Raw genomic sequence first — 15,340 nt, 5'->3', positions numbered from 1 at the left:
TAGGTTACTTTGGGAGAGGGAAAAGGAATGAGTCTCATTTGGTCTTGAGCAGCCTGCCAGGGGGTAAATGAGACACTGAGTTTCCCTTGGAGCATGAAAATTGGCCCAGATTCAATTATGTTTCCTGGCAAGCTCTGACAGACATTTGTACCAAAGAAACTTCACAACCCGAGTTAGTTTTTGGTTTTGTTTGCAGCATTTATATATGCTGAACTTGGAATGTGCCGCGTGCGCTTGGGGGTTGCTGTAAATCCTGCCAGTGGTTATGGAATTTCACAGGGCTACCTTGTGAATAACGAGGAGAAGCGAAGCGTATCAGTCAGCCGCAAACGCTTAACAACCCTCGCACGGCTTACGGGACCCCAGGGTGCTGGAAACTTGGAATGGTTTGGAGCTTTTCTTTTGTGCGTGGGTAGATGCTCCTGCTTCCTCCCAGCCCCGAGCTTTGTGAACAAGCCCGCAGTTAATCATGGAATTTCAAACGTGCGTGTTTACTTTCAGGAACCTAACTTTAAACTTCACCAGCTCACTTTCGTCTAAACCAACTCAGTTTCCCATATTTCACTGGCCAGGGATGGTTTGTGGGGAATGTTTCCTTTGTGTGCTTACCCTGTAAGGCCTCTTGGGAGCTTTAGAGACTGGCATATTTAAAAACTTGGCAATAACTCTGCATATGTGGTCTGTTTATATAATGATAAAGCTGTGTTAGAGTATTAGAAATTTCCTAGTAGTACTGAGTTGCTTTACACCTAGGTTTTACTCTAGCTTGTAAAAGTCCCCCCTGGCCTGAACAGCACTGGGTCTGGCAGAGGCAATACTAATCTTTGAATATCAGCCAGAAAATGCTATATATTTTTAGTCCAGAAAGGCAATATCATGGTAAGTTTTACTGGAACTGATTCTTAGCTCTACAGGGAGGGTGTCCTGGGGTGGAGGTGAGTTCTTCCGTCCTACCCAGTGAGCCTTGGTGGTGACAGGACTTACTCAGTGCAGGGGATACTGTGCTGCCTGGACCGAGAAGCACTCTGGTATGCAGGTAAGGCTGAATGTAACAGTCATTGTGGGGATGTGACAATTGCCCCCAGATCCTAAGCACTGCAAATCCCTCTTAAGCTTAACTTGCTTTGATTTAATTATTAATAAATCTTAGGAGAAAAAAAAAATCTGTTCATATGTCTAAACCTGCTAACTATTTCATAGAGCATCCTGCAGTACGTGCTCTGTTAAGATTATATCCTGCAGCCAGATTAGATTAAAATCACTTAAAAGATGAGTATTTATTTATTTATTCCAATCTAATGATTGTTTTCCTCTAGAAATGTAATTTATCTTTCTATACGGATTTTCAAGACAGAGCTCATTATGCTGTGTTTGACAGTATACAGAATCAGTTTAAAATACAGTTTTAAAACTTTAAGGGTTTTACAGCTGCCCTCCATCGCTGGGTGCCAAAGCCTACTGATCAGCTTGCTCTCCATTTTGCAGCTGACTGGTTTAGACGACAGTGTTCCTGAGCCTGGTACAGTGCAAAGACCCCTCGGTTCCTGATGCACTGTGTCCGTTCCAGTTCCCCAATAACACACCGCCCATCCTCGCAGGGGCTGGGGCAGCAGCCCCGCGGGGAGCTTTGCAGGTGCTGGTGCCCACACAAGTTGCTGCTGTGGAGCCAGGGCTGCTAGTGAGAAGTCTTGATGTGCCAAGTTCAGTTTATCTCCTGCTCTGGACTAATTAGAAGCAATAAAGCCGAGCGCAGGAGGGGATGATGGGCCCAGCTGCCTCTGTGTCAGGACCCGGCACTGCTGACCTGAGACCATGCGTAACAACAGCTTGAGACAGCCATTAATGCTCACCTCAATCCCAAATACAGTCCATGCGGGGGAATTCAGTTCATTTTAGCTGGGTGGTACATTGGAGTTGTCTGCACTAGCTACGATCAGTCAGGACTGAAAGTAGTCAGGTGCTGAGTATCTCAAAGGGAATAAATGTTAATTAATTTCTAACAAAAATATGAACGGCTTGTTTGTAAAGGTATTTCAAATGCGTTTGTTTTCAAATACTGAGATCTTGATTTTGAAAAACTATATTAATTTCATAGAGAACAAAAATGGGAGCAGGATTTTAATTATAATATGGAATTTAGTGATGGAGTTATGGTCAGCACTTCTATAAAAGTCTGAATTTCTTTTTTTAATGCTCAGCAGCGACCTAGATGGCATCAATTTGGTTATTGCAAATCAAGCTAAAAGAATGATTTTATGCTTCTACTTAAAATGATTTTTATAAGTCCAGTATGTCCTTTAAAATGATTATTGCCACCCCAGTCTTCTATGAACCTTTGGCATTGCCTAAAATGATTATCTGCCTGCAGGAACAACTTGCCTTTATAGCCCTCTCTAAAACATTACTCTCTCTATTGGAGCTAAAGCTTCTGTAAATACATGTTTTGACCTTCAAGGAAATACTGCTGTCCTATCGCAGAAGCCTGGCTATTCTGAATTGAATGCTGTGACCACTCTTAATCACTTGTTCTCTCTCCTAATATGCCATTATCCTGTTTATTGCTGTGTGTGTGGTGCTGAGCCTCTCTGTGGCACTTCAGCAAGAGGCTTACTCAAAGAGTCACAGTGTTAAGGCTATAATGAGCATTAATGACAGAGCAGGTGAGCAAACCCTCCGCATATCTTGCTGTCAGAAATGCTACTTGTTCAGTCAAAGAGCACGTTGAGTGCAGTGCTGCGCGGCAGAGCACTTTTCTCTCTTTCAGGGCTGCACACAAACTTGCCATCGGTTAAGTAAAGTTTTAGACACGGAGCTCCTTTGGCCAGGCAGCGATGGGAAGTAATCCTGGGCTGGCGTCAGACATTACTGGAGTGAAAGGTAGATGCTTAGGTGAATATGGGAGTGGTGTGATCTGATGGTTTCCTGGCTACAGTGAAGGCTCTTAATTTTGTTTGTCTGCTTTTCACTGAGAAATAGGTCTTGTTTTTGCCAGTCTTCTGAAGTTGATGAAATGAGGAAGAAAGGAAAATACAATAATTATTGTATTCTTGATGACTGTGAGTGTTTCTGTTGCTTACTTAGGTAAAGCTCTGGCAACTCACAGTGGTTTCGTCTTCTGATTAAAAGGAGCTGGATTCTTGTTTTGTCTTTTTAGTCTTGCTGGGCATGATTTGGGACAAGAAACTGCTGCCCGCAGGCTGTTTGCAAAGTTTCACTGAACGTTGCGTACTTACAGTTGTGAATTAATCTGATCTATAAAGGTCAAGCAAGTTTTTGGTTCCTAAAGCAATTTCTTTCAGTTGTGGATGTGTGACAGGTCTTCAGTCATCATTTCTGAACACCTTCTGAAAAACTCCAAGAACTCCACCTGCTACAGAGAGTGAGGAGACAATCCAGGTTTCAACCTTTTTTACAAGGTTTAACAACTACAAATCTTGAACTTACAGTAGTGTAGATCATTACTATCTCCTAGGGATGAAATGGAGAATGAATGTGAACTTGTTCTCTTGGTGGTTGCGCTGTCGGTCCCGTGGCTTGGTGAGGTTGTGTGTTTGTTTCTCATGGCACTGAGATGCTGTTACTCTGAGCGGGTGGGGTGAACGGGCAGCAGCATGCAGTTGTCAAGCTGACATTCAGTGTCCAAAATTATTCTTGATCGTTAGTCACAGTGGCATGCAACGGGCTCGCTCAGCAACACTCGGTCAGCTTTTGAGAGCACCTGCACAGTGAAGATGCAGAAGTTTTTGTAAACTAACATTTGTATGAGATTTCTTGGCCGTTGATTTAATCAGCCTTTGCAAGTTGAACTGAAGAGATGCATACAAACATGAATCTAATGAATTACACGCAGTGAGTAATTGCTGTGCTATGGGTAAGCTTTAAGTCCACGCTGTTTGCTGTATTGGTGCAGGTACTCCTTGGGCGGTCTGACTTGTGATGGTGGTCAGAGGGTTAGGTTTCAAATTGAAGTCTTTAAAACGTCCCTGTAGAGAAATCTGCTTTTGGAGCTTTCTGGAGCATGAAGGCGGTGATGCTATCCAGGACGTAGCACTGATGTTGCCGCATCGGATGTCATCCAAAGGCTTCACATCGTTTGTGCAGTCCTCAGCAGTGCGACTCTCTCAGAAGTGGCTTCTGTGGAGTTTCTGCAACCGTGGCTTCTCATGCCAGTCTCTAGCTTTCTGCTTCACCTGTATTGATCTTTGAATGCCTCCCCATTTTTTTAATTGGGGTTTTGAAACAATGACTGAAATGAAATAATTTTGAAGCCTTCAACTCTCCTAAGTTTTGGGGGCCATATAACGCCACAAGCCCTTTCTAGCTGCTCCTTAGGTGTTTTGGCAAAAGCACTCCCTGTATAGCAGCACTGATGCTTGTGGAGATCTGGGCAAGGAGGAGAAGTCAACAGATTTCTCCAGCTTGGCTCAGCTGCCCCATTTCCCAGAGCTTTCTAAAGTACTAATGGCTGGCTGTGGCTTCCCCCAGTAGCTGCAGCAGGGGGGATTTGAGCAGGGGCTTGGACCAGGTGGCCCCTAGAGACCTTGTTGCAACTCAAATTTCTCTCCGTAATCCTAGCAACGTTGGGAGACTTTGAGCCTGAGTTAGCTTTGTTGCTGGAAACCCCTCTTGTATGTGTATGCTGATGATGGGGCTTGAGGGTAGCTGTGCAGTGTTTACATATAAAGAGCTTTAGTGCTCCGTGCATTCATTTTGAGGTTTGATTTCATAAATGCTGAACCTCTGCAGTAGAGGATGGTGGCACCTCTGCAGCTCCTTTGTGCAGAAGGCACGTCTTGCCGTTTGTCTAACCCAGAGCCACGCAGGTTAGCAAGTCTCCTATGAAATGAAGGAAGTTGTAGCCATTCATCTTTCAGCCTAATGGACCACAGAAATTACAAGCTGTAGCATGCAGCTTAATCTTGCCACAAGGCAGAGTGCTGCATACCTTGCCTTCAATTTATGCATGCCATGCCTTTTTATTAAATGTAAAAGAGCAGTTGACAGGATTTCTCCAGAGGACTTGCTTTGGCTATACCTGGTGGATAGCCTGCACATTTCAATATATAGTGAAATGAATGATGGTGGTTTCTTTACCATTCATAACAATCACCTTTGAAATTTGAGGACAGAGTTATGGATTATCCTCTGTGTGTCAAGCAGCAGAGGAGAGCGAGACGGCTATTTTAGTTTTAACCCTGCAGATGACCCACTTCTTGAAGTATTTCCGTTGCCATTAGGAGATGCAGTAAGGGCTGGAGCAGCGGTCACGCATCTGTGCTTGGTCAGGCCTTCACCCAAGGATGGCTCTTTGCCGCTTTCTTTTCTCTGTTCCTCCTTGTATTATAACTTTGAATTGTCTCTCTGTTGTTGCAGTGTGCAGAGGAGTGAATGCCCCATGTTGTGTTAGTGCCTGTCTGCCATGCTGGCCTGTCTGCCAGGACCAGGTGACCTCTCCTTTCAGCTTCTTTCTTACACGCAGATGAACACTGGACTTCAGAAATGTGAGTGACGTTTTGTCTGCAGGATGTGGTTAACTGTTAAATCTGGCTCTGGTACAGCTGTGACATAAACATTCAGGATACAGTGGAAAAACTATTTAATGTTAGAGTCTTTCTTTTGTTATGCCTTCAAGGCATCCATCAATAATGGCTCTGAGAAATCCCTGTGGAGGTTCACGTGTGTGCAGCAAGCTCTCCCCCCTTCCTGGCTTTATAAAGGTTAATTTTAACCACAGCAAGATGAAATGCAAGTGAGGTTTCTGTGAGATTCGTGCCTCTTTGCTGAAAACATTTTGTGCTAAAACTGTGCCAGCTGACTTGCTTCTTAACACAACTTTTTCCTGACTCTTTTTCACTTCCATTCGTTTAATTACTTGTAGACACCAATAAAAGTTGGATCGGGCTAATGCAAACCTTTTGAGGTCAGCAGCTCTGTTGTTCTACATACCTGGGGCATATACTGCAAATATTAGTGATCTAGCCCAAATTACTAAAGTTCAAAGTTTCCATCTTCTTTCTGATGTCTCTTTGGTGCCTCTGAAAATATGTCTGCAGAGTACTCTGATAATTCTTTTTTGAGAACTTCAGTCATTTTTTTGATAGTTGTGCTAGTATTTTTAAGAACTGACGCTTGAGAATGCAAATTTACTGGCTAGAGATTTTTTTAAATCTTACTCTGTCTCTCCTCTTTATCACTGAAGTTGCACATTGATTGTTCAGCTGAAATTTCAGAAATACCAAGGTTTCTACGTAAGATCTGTGTACTTGGTTCTTAGGGCTGTGACCTGTCTCTTGTATTTGAAATGTGCATTGGGAGATCTCTGTACCCTCAGTTTGCTGATGGACTTGTTGCTCTTTAAAACCAAGTAATTTACACTCCAGTTATAGCTAAAATTGTTATTATGTTAAGACTTGTGGTGCTACTGAAAATAGGTAAGATAATTTTGTAATGAAGGGTGACATGCTTAAAGTTCTGCCAGAGGGGAATGACACTGTTCACGTACACACGTATGCCCTCCCCCTCCCGCCCGCCCCGCACTTGCATAGCATTTATGCCGACTCCACGGGCTTGGCAATTGTAGTGACACTTTTGGCAATAGTTAAAATCTTTACTCACAAAAGGACTTCCTTTGATGGCATGAAAGTGTGCATTCCCCTCCTTTCTCTTCTCCATTTCCAGTTCGAGCTTTTTCAAAAGGTAGGCTCTTGTGGTGAGAACATGACTAGGTCCTTGCATTACATGAAGTTTCTTTGGTGGATCGGAAAGCTTAGTTCTGAAAGCAAATTGTTGAGGTTCACCTGAGGGTAGCTGTGCATAAATCAGGTATTTGTTAATTACACATTTACAAGGCAACGTGCTGGTATGTGGGCAGTTTCTTAACTTGATGGTACCTGATGCTGTTTCTGAGAACTGCTTATCCCCATGCTGAAAGCATTGCTGTATCCTGCTTAGTGAAGAGCTTCGGGTACTGCATTTAAAAGAATTTAGGACATAAAGTAGCTGGCAGGCACTGGCTGGCAGTGGTAATGCTCAGCTGTTCCAGTTTGTTCTGATTTATATGGAAAATGAAACTGCTCATGTAGACCTTGCTCACCCCTGCTGCAGATGTGTGTAAGATTAATTGGTGCATTTCTCTCCATACTGTATATGCACAAGTAGTCTAGCCCCTGGCCAAAGGAAAGCTGAGTTAATGAGCATTTTTAATGAACGGTGACTTGTGACTTTTGATGGGGGGTTGGAAGCGGGCTTTAATAATAGTGCTATCGCTTTTATAAAAGGCACAGAACTCCACAGGATAGCCTTTATTCAGACTTACAGTGTTGGTATTAATAATTTCTTAATTATAGTTTTCTGGATCGGACTTTTTATTAATGCTGAAAAATCCACATTAGCTCAATTATCTTTTTTTTTCCTTAATCACTTTCAAATAAGAGGCATTTTTCTTAAAGGTGGTCTGTGTGGTAGGAGTTTTGTAGATTAATATGCATGTATTTTTTCCTTTAGAAACTGATCACTATGGGACTTCCAATTTCAGTATTTTTCTTTGAATTCCAGCCTGCATCACAGGAAAGGCTAACCCTGAAATTTGTCCTTATCCACACAGGGGATTTCTCAGCGACTCCATATTGATATTATTTCCTTTCTCCCAGTGACTCCAGTATAAACCTGACCAGTCAGTCAGGATACTTGAGGCAAGACCATTCAGGCAGTGTCGGCAGCTGCTGTGGGACATAGCGGCTGTGCCGCAGGGCCTGGGAGAAAAAGGGTGATTTTTCGTGGCAGTGGTGCAAAGTCAAGGTGAAAGGTGCTTCTTGGAGAGCTTTGTGGGGCGGGAACAAAAGGGGGAAGAGCAGGCTGGGACTGAATATGGGGTCATCATCTAAAATCAAGTCCTTTCTGGGGGTGAGGGCTCTTTCTGTAAAGCCTGTAGAGAAACTGCTGCAGTTGAGATTTTTATGCAGAAGATGGGTACAGCTGTTTTTTGCTTGTCCCAACGTGGATGCTCTCATTACGGAAGGAATCCTGAAGGTCTGTTTGTATTTTGGTTAATGTTAATGAAAATTTAACCGTAGGCAGTTTTAAAAGCAGTGGGTTTTAAAGCCTTAATGTGAAATGCACTTTAAAAATGTTACATTAGTGCTGAGATGAGGCAGAGAAATATATCTCATTTCATGATAAAAATAGCTCCAGCGGTGAGACGTGCACAGGAATGTGACCAGATGAATTGGTTGCCACAGGATTAGTGGGAGTGTGAACTTGCAGCTCACCAATTTATTGGGGTAATTGCTCATATGCACAGCTTTACCTTATGGTAAACATGAAATAATTACTTTTCAACAAAAGTAATCTGCCTTGCATTTACCATTAGGTAACTTTGTGGAGCTCATCCCATTGTTGTCTTAATGTAGCTTGTTCATCTGCCATCCTCCTTGTCATTTTATGGCCTGATCCAGAATTCTTGCACTTGTGATATTCCAATACCAGCATTTTCTTTCTAGCTGGTTGTAGCTGGTTTTCTATTCACTTAGTAACCAGACCTAATTGTTCTTTACTGGTTTGTAGGATATTTGTATGGGATATTCAGACTCTTGCTCTCCCCATAATGCCTTTCTCCTAATTTTTGTTCATTGCCTTAATTATTCCAGTCATCGAATCTTGCCAGTGGAACCACTAGCGAAGCACGTTCTAAGCAGCATGTTGGGACCCTTGCAAATACATCACCTTGGTCAGGCCTAAGTAGAACGGCTGAGTTAGTCCATAGTAAAAGGAGCATAATCTTAGCTGTACGCGAAACGGGCTCTGTTTGAAATGGTGGTTGGTTTCAGAAGATCCTGTCCAAGGGATTTAAAAGATGGTAGGATGCCAAACTTGATGTTGGTGCGTCATTTAACTGAGGGGTTATTTTCTCTCATCAGAGGAAGGAGTTCTTCCAGATTCAGGTTTACAGATGTGTTGTAACTGATAGCTGCAGCCTGTTCAAACATTGCTGGTTTAGCTGCTTTCTAAAAGCTTCTATCACAGTTCCTGTGTAACGGAAAAACAGATGCTTGGGTAAAAAAATATTTAGTGTATCTGTTCAGTGTTTATGTTTACCACCTAATTTGCTGATATGCCTGTAGAACTGTAAACCAGGCTGGGAAATTTTGATGGTAAAGGTGTCTTAAAGTATCTACTTAATTTTTCATCTGAAAATAAAAGCTTTATGTGACAATGGCTGTAACCGTAACATAAACCTTATATAATGCAGACAGGAGAGGATTCCTTTGTCTGTTGTTGATGGTTCTTCTCTGATTCATGGCAAGTTGCAAGGGTCATCTCTTGGGGAAGAAACAGAACTTAATGGGCATGGGCAATGCTAAAAATAAAAGCTGGGAAGCTCATGAAGGCCGTGGCTGTTGAGGCAAGGTAGTACTGGCAAATCCATTCGAGGCTCTTCTCTGTGTTAGGAGCATAGCAGCTCGCTCAAAAGGACAGATAGAAACCATCTGCCTGCAGCAGCAGGTACAGGGATATGAACAGAGAGGATGTTCAGGTTAATATGAAATGAGCATTTCCTTTGATTAGAGAAAGGATGGTGTGTGCCAGTGTTTGGAGAGCACAGAGAGTAAGAGTGTAACAGGCACGATGGTATGTGCGGTGCTAGAGGTGCAAGGCAGCATGCTTGCAAAGCTGCTTATTTCACAAAAGATACTTTTAATATTTCTGTAATTATCCTTTCTTTTGGTATCCATCCTATTTTCCATTTTCTGGCCTTACTTTCTGAAAGTGACTGCTCTTAGAGTAGTGCTGCTCTCCCTCACCTGTGAAAACTGGAAGCTGCAGGATGGAAAGAGAGAAATGGCTGGTACTCAGACTGGAGCTGTATTCAGGAACCTTTTGGAGGCAATTTGCTTAAAAGAATGAGAGGTGGATTTTCAAGAGGAAGGGCTGTTTGCCTGGGAGCATCAAGCTTTTTACTGGAGCGTTAGATTTCCTTGGGTCAGAGGGCCAGATGTGGGGCTGGGGTGCTCTTGGGCTCTGGAGGAGCTGGCTGCTGTGTTTCCCATTCTTTCAGCACAGCAGCAGATGGCATGGGGTTGCTGAAAATTTTAGCAAAAAGGATGGGTGTTTTTTTCCAGTAAACTGTTTGCAAGGTGTGTGTGTGTGGGGGGAATCAAGCAAAAGCAAAATCGGATTGTCAAAGCTGCAAGCCATTATTTGAAGATTATAAAATCACTTCTAAAGCAGTAGTCCTATAGGAGTTAAGCAGCAGAGCTGTGGTAGGGGAATGGCCCAACTCTCTGCTTGGAATACGATTATAGCGAGAGAGGCTCAAGCATATTTCCCTAGATTTCTGAAGTTCTTCCCAGAAGCACTTCGAGCTTGTGGGCAAGGTAGGTATCTGGTAAATCGGAGTAAGTGAAACCACACCTCTGTCTCCAGAAGTCTTGTCTGTGGTCTGGGGAGTAGCATGTTTTTAATCTTGTGAGGTAATTACATAATTTTGCTGTGTGATATGAGGATGCTGTCCTTAGCAAGGTGCCACACTGAAAATTCAGCTGAAGAAATAATTGCAAGCCGTAAAATAGCGCATGTGTAGCCTCCTTCCATTTGCTGAACTTGGACTGACAAGGGCTTCCTAATGGACAAAAAGACACTCAAAGTGCTTTCAGATGTCAGCATCTAGAAGAGAACTCAGATGTAAATGGAGGCTTGAGCTAAAGTGCTTCGTATGGTTCCCACCTCAGCATTACACAGGTTTAATGTTTAATTCATAACTTTCTGATTTCCGAATTACACGGTAGAGATACTGAGAATGGCTTGAAGGGCCATGGGGAGGCAGCCTTAAATTAAGAGAATAGAAACTAGCCCACCACTGCAAGCTGTAAGAAATACTTCAAGCTGGAGACAATCTGATGTTTATGGCATGTTACCTGTTTTTGCCCAACTGTAAACATACTCTGAAAACACTGGTTTCGTTTTGCTCCCCTAGGCAGGTCGTGCCTTAAGCTGAACTGGGGGTTGTGTTGGTCACCAGGTAATAAAGGGAATGAGGTATCTGGTACACGATCTGCTGGTCTGGGAAGATGAAGTTCTTGCCTCTTGATTCCTTGGAGATTTTCTGCCCTTGTTGTGCAACTGTCTTGCCCTGGGGTTGATCTCTTGCTTACCAGAATTGGTATTGACAAATTTCCTTTCTCCACAGGGGACACTACACAGAAAATGAGATCTGCACAGTATCCTACCCCAGCAGAATTGGATGCTTATGCTAAGAAGGTCGCCAACAATCCACTGACTATAAAAATTTTTCCAAACAGTGTCAAGGTTCCCCAGAGGAAACACATACGTCGTACTGTGAACGGACTTGATACTTCGGGCCAGAGGTACAGTCCTTACCCGTCTCAGGCCACCACGAAAACAGGCCTCCTGGCGATAGTCAAATCTCCAGCGAAAGGAATTATCAAAGACTTTGACGGGACACGCACGCGTCTGCTGCCGGAAGCGATGATGAATCCCCCTTCCACACCATACGTTGCACCTAGCACTTTAACCCACCCCCAGGCGCTTGCTCGCCAGCAGGCTCTCCAGCATGCACAGACTTTGCCGCACCCCCAGAGTATACCGCAGCCACAGACTTTGCAGCACCCTCAGGGTATACCACAGCCACAAAGCTTACCGCACCCTCAGGGGATTCCGCAGCCACAGACGCTGCCGCACCCTCAGAATATGCAGCAGCCGCAGGGCTTGCAGCATCCTCAGACCATGGCACACCAGACTCTGCAGCACCCCCCGAATCCTTTGCTGCAGCCGGGTTTACATGGAAGCAGAAAGATGCCGGATGCAGATGCGCCGCCGAATGTGACCGTGTCTACCTCAACCATTCCCCTCTCTATGGCTGCCACCCTGCAGCAGAACCAGCCACCGGACCTGAGCAGCATTGTGCACCAGATTAACCAGTTCTGCCAGGCCAGAGCTGGCATTAGCACTACCTCAGTATGTGAGGGACAGATTGCAAACCCCAGCCCTATAAGTCGCAACCTGCTTATCAATGCAAGTACCAGGGTATCTACTCACAATGTCCCTACACCCATGCCTTCCTGTGTAGTAAACCCTGTAGATCATGCTGCTGCTGCTATTCCTCCTGCCTCTGTTAATGTGCCCATGGTGAATATTAACAGGGTGCCGCCCGCGTACCAGAACGAAATCAAATCGGTTGCGTGGAACCAGCACCAGCTTGCACATCTGCAGCAAATGTGTGGGGATGCTGCTGGGCCTGCTGGACTCGCAGGGAAGCACCCTCAGAGAGAGATCGCAGGGCAGAGTTTTCCTGGAAAAACTTCAAACTACCCTCAAGAACTGTGCATGGGCCAGTCGTTCAGCTTGAAGCCCCCCATCGAGAAGCCTACACCTTCTCCACCTGTGAATGGGTTGCAGGGACCCTTGCCATATACCAATGGGCACTATTTCCAGCCCATCTGGAATAACATTCTGCCTACGCCCAACAGTGACAGCTCTGGGTCCCAGGACCTCGCCATGCCTTTCCACGGGGGACAGCCAGCAGGAGCACCGCTAGATTGTGCAGGAGGAACTCATTACAGAGCTGGAGCTGGCCCATCCAGCCAGAATAATGTGATGCAGACCATGGATTACCTAAGCGGGGACTTCCAGCAGTCCTGCTTCAGAGATCAGAGCATGGCCGTGCTGGGAAAAGTTCATCGGCCTCCCATGAACCGAGCACCTGAACCAACCGATAGTCGAAATCTTCATATTCAACACCCAGGGTATAGATAGGCTGCAGTCACTTTCACAGACAAAAATTATAGGTTTAGTCTTAATTTTAATTAATAAGCAAGGCATTTTTAACTTGCAAACTTGTGTGATCATTATAGTAACCATTGGAAGAAGGCATACTGTATATTTAAAAGTTTTGCTTACATGTTATCTATCTCCTTTATGCATCAAATATTTAACATGCCTTTTGTTTCAAAGAATTGCATTACACTACTTCACACCACAGCTGTTTCCTCACCGCAGAATCCCCTTTGTGCAGCTTTTGCCTTCTGCTTAGTAGCTACTTGCTGGACTGATGTTGAGTTGCTGCAAGGTTTCGCAGTTGCATCTGTTCGCCAGCTCCGTAAAGAGCGAGGTAGCATAGCTGCTTAAGTTTCCATCTCAATTTCCTCTGAAGATTAAGAGCAACAGAATTTGTCAGGAAGCAGGGCTTATTTTCAATTCGAAAGCCCATTCAATTAATGCATTAAACATTGACCATTTGCACTGTCTAGAGACCTATTTAATTGAAAATGAAGCCTACATTTGAAAAGAGCTAGCTAGGAGTATGTATTTAGGCATTAATATAGGAAGAAGCTTTTCAGCTGTTTCTTGCCGAGACGCCCGCATTTATCGTTTAGACTTTGTCCAAAGTCAAAAGTCTCTGGTAGATTTTTCTGACACTTTTTTTTGCAGACAGGGTATGGAGGAGGGGGGAACGGCGGTTTTAGGATGTAGGCAGCATAGCTGCCGTCGGTAGCTGCCTTTTTTCTGCATCATATTTCCCTTCCCCGCTCCCCTTTCGCCAGCGTAAGAGCTAACTTTGAACCCCTCGCTGCTAGGAGTCTGGCCGTCCTGATGTTTAGGGAATCCAGACCCACTGACAACTCCAAAAAGGGTTCAGCCGCTTCTCTGGTAGCTAGAATTAATTTCAGGGCGAGGAGACGTAACTCGAGCTCGTCTCCGGTGCAATGAGCGGGCGTGCAGGGCAGCATGGCACGGTCCCGTTCCAGCAGCAGTCCTGATGGGACGGGCGGTGGTTGATCTGAAGTGAAGCTGCGCTCACGAGCCACTGTGGGACCGACGGTCCCGTATTCCTCTCCATCAAAACGCCACAGCAGATTTAATGGAACAATTCTCCTCTCTGGGAATTAGAGAAGCTATTTATAACATCCCTTTTTCCCAGGGTCTCGGTGCCTAACTCCTTCTGTTCCTTTCCCACGTCGCTTCCAGCAGCTAGTCGAGTCAGTGACCGTAGGACACTAACTACTGGGTAACCTCAGCGTCTTGTTCTCCTCAGTGTACCGAAACATACCTTCCCTTTCTAACAGCCAAATTTGTTGTAAGTAGAAAATTTCTCATCTCTGTTAATGAGACTAATACTTGAACATAATGATCACAATCAAGTTTGGAAATTAAAAAAATAATAAAAAGATAAATGCATTGATTCTTTATATGTACACTGGCTAAAAATATTGCTCTACACTGTAACTTTTAAGTGTAATATTTCTGTATGAATGTCGCCTGGTAGTGTGGGTTTGAGTAGCATTGTGTATGGGTGAACCCACTGGCCTCTGCCACCCACTGGCCTCCCTCACAGCCCTTTGAAAAACAAAGCCTTAAGTATTTGCTCCTTGAACTTTCCTTAACGAGCATGGTTTAAAATCTTAAGACATCATACAAAATTTAAAAAAAAAAAAAATAACAAGTTTTGAAGTGACGTCATAGTTGGCTAGAGATTCTTAAAAGTTTTTCGTAAATGGAAAAATTAGAAAACATTTATTTGTATTTTTTTAATTTAGACGTGTAGTCCTGGGCTGTAACAAATATTTAGGTTTCAAAGCTTAGCAGAGTACGTTTTCTGACTCCTTGCGTAAGTTAGTACACTTATATCATGTCATTATTTAAATTCTTTTAAGTGTACTATAAACCGTTCTTTAGTGGTAACTCTTTAGCAAAGTTAAGCAATTTGACTAAAGACGGATTAAATTATGTGTTGGCTTGTGTTGCCTTATATTTAAAAAGGAAAAATTGCCTGATTGTGTTATGCCAAATGATAGCAACATGAAGTCCTAATTTATTGTTTATAATCGTATTCCTGCAGTCTTTGTGAAAACTGGTAAATATACATCTATGAAAGAACTAAAATCCTGAGGCTTTTCATGCAATATTTTTCTGAATACATTATATTGGAAGCCAAGGTTCGAGTCTGAAGCTGCTTCCCTTACAGTCTCCCCGTCGTCTTCCCCGTCCTACTCCCCCAAATCGATCTAGGGCTGTGCTATGACTTTAACCTTTCCTGCCGAGTTAGTTACTGTAAGGTGTTCTGCTACCTGAATACATACCTTTTTACTAAATAAAATACTGGCGTCTCCTCTGTTCAGTAGCCTGCTACAATTCTCAACCCAGACTGTTATTAAAAGCTAATTTTTTCCTCCTGCTCTTCTCCCGAGAGAGAGACTGAGTCGAGTCCCGTGTTGTGGAGTTTGTGGAAGTGGTTTCGATGCCGGGGAGGTGTTTGCGTTGGCGATAGCAGCGTGCTGTGAGGTGTTGGGGATCGTTCTGCACGGGCAGTCGCAGGTAGGGCCAC

At 43.9% G+C, this 15,340-nt stretch overlaps 1 protein-coding gene across 4 annotated transcripts in view; it reads left to right on the top strand.

Moving 5' to 3' along the window:
* Window positions 1-13,104, top strand: part of FAM222B (family with sequence similarity 222 member B) — a 34,814-nt gene extending 21,710 nt beyond the window's left edge. For 3 of the 4 annotated variants that reach the window (XM_072881895.1, XM_072881896.1, XM_072881897.1), the window contains exons 2-3: window positions 5,374-5,501; window positions 11,186-13,104. In XM_072881895.1, the coding sequence (XP_072737996.1) occupies window positions 5,420-5,501; window positions 11,186-12,771 (1,668 nt within the window). In that variant the 5' untranslated portion in view covers window positions 5,374-5,419 and the 3' untranslated portion in view covers window positions 12,772-13,104. The remainder of the gene's footprint in view (window positions 1-5,373; window positions 5,502-11,185) is intronic. The other variant, XM_072881898.1, reaches the window with a different exon arrangement.
* Window positions 13,105-15,340: the final 2,236 nt, after the last annotated feature.

The sequence above is a fragment of the Ciconia boyciana genome, chromosome 17, assembly GCF_034638445.1.
Source record: "Ciconia boyciana chromosome 17, ASM3463844v1, whole genome shotgun sequence".
Taxonomy (NCBI): Eukaryota; Metazoa; Chordata; class Aves; order Ciconiiformes; family Ciconiidae; genus Ciconia; species Ciconia boyciana.
Note: the sequence above shows the minus strand (reverse complement) of the source record. Positions and strands in the feature narration are given on the sequence as shown.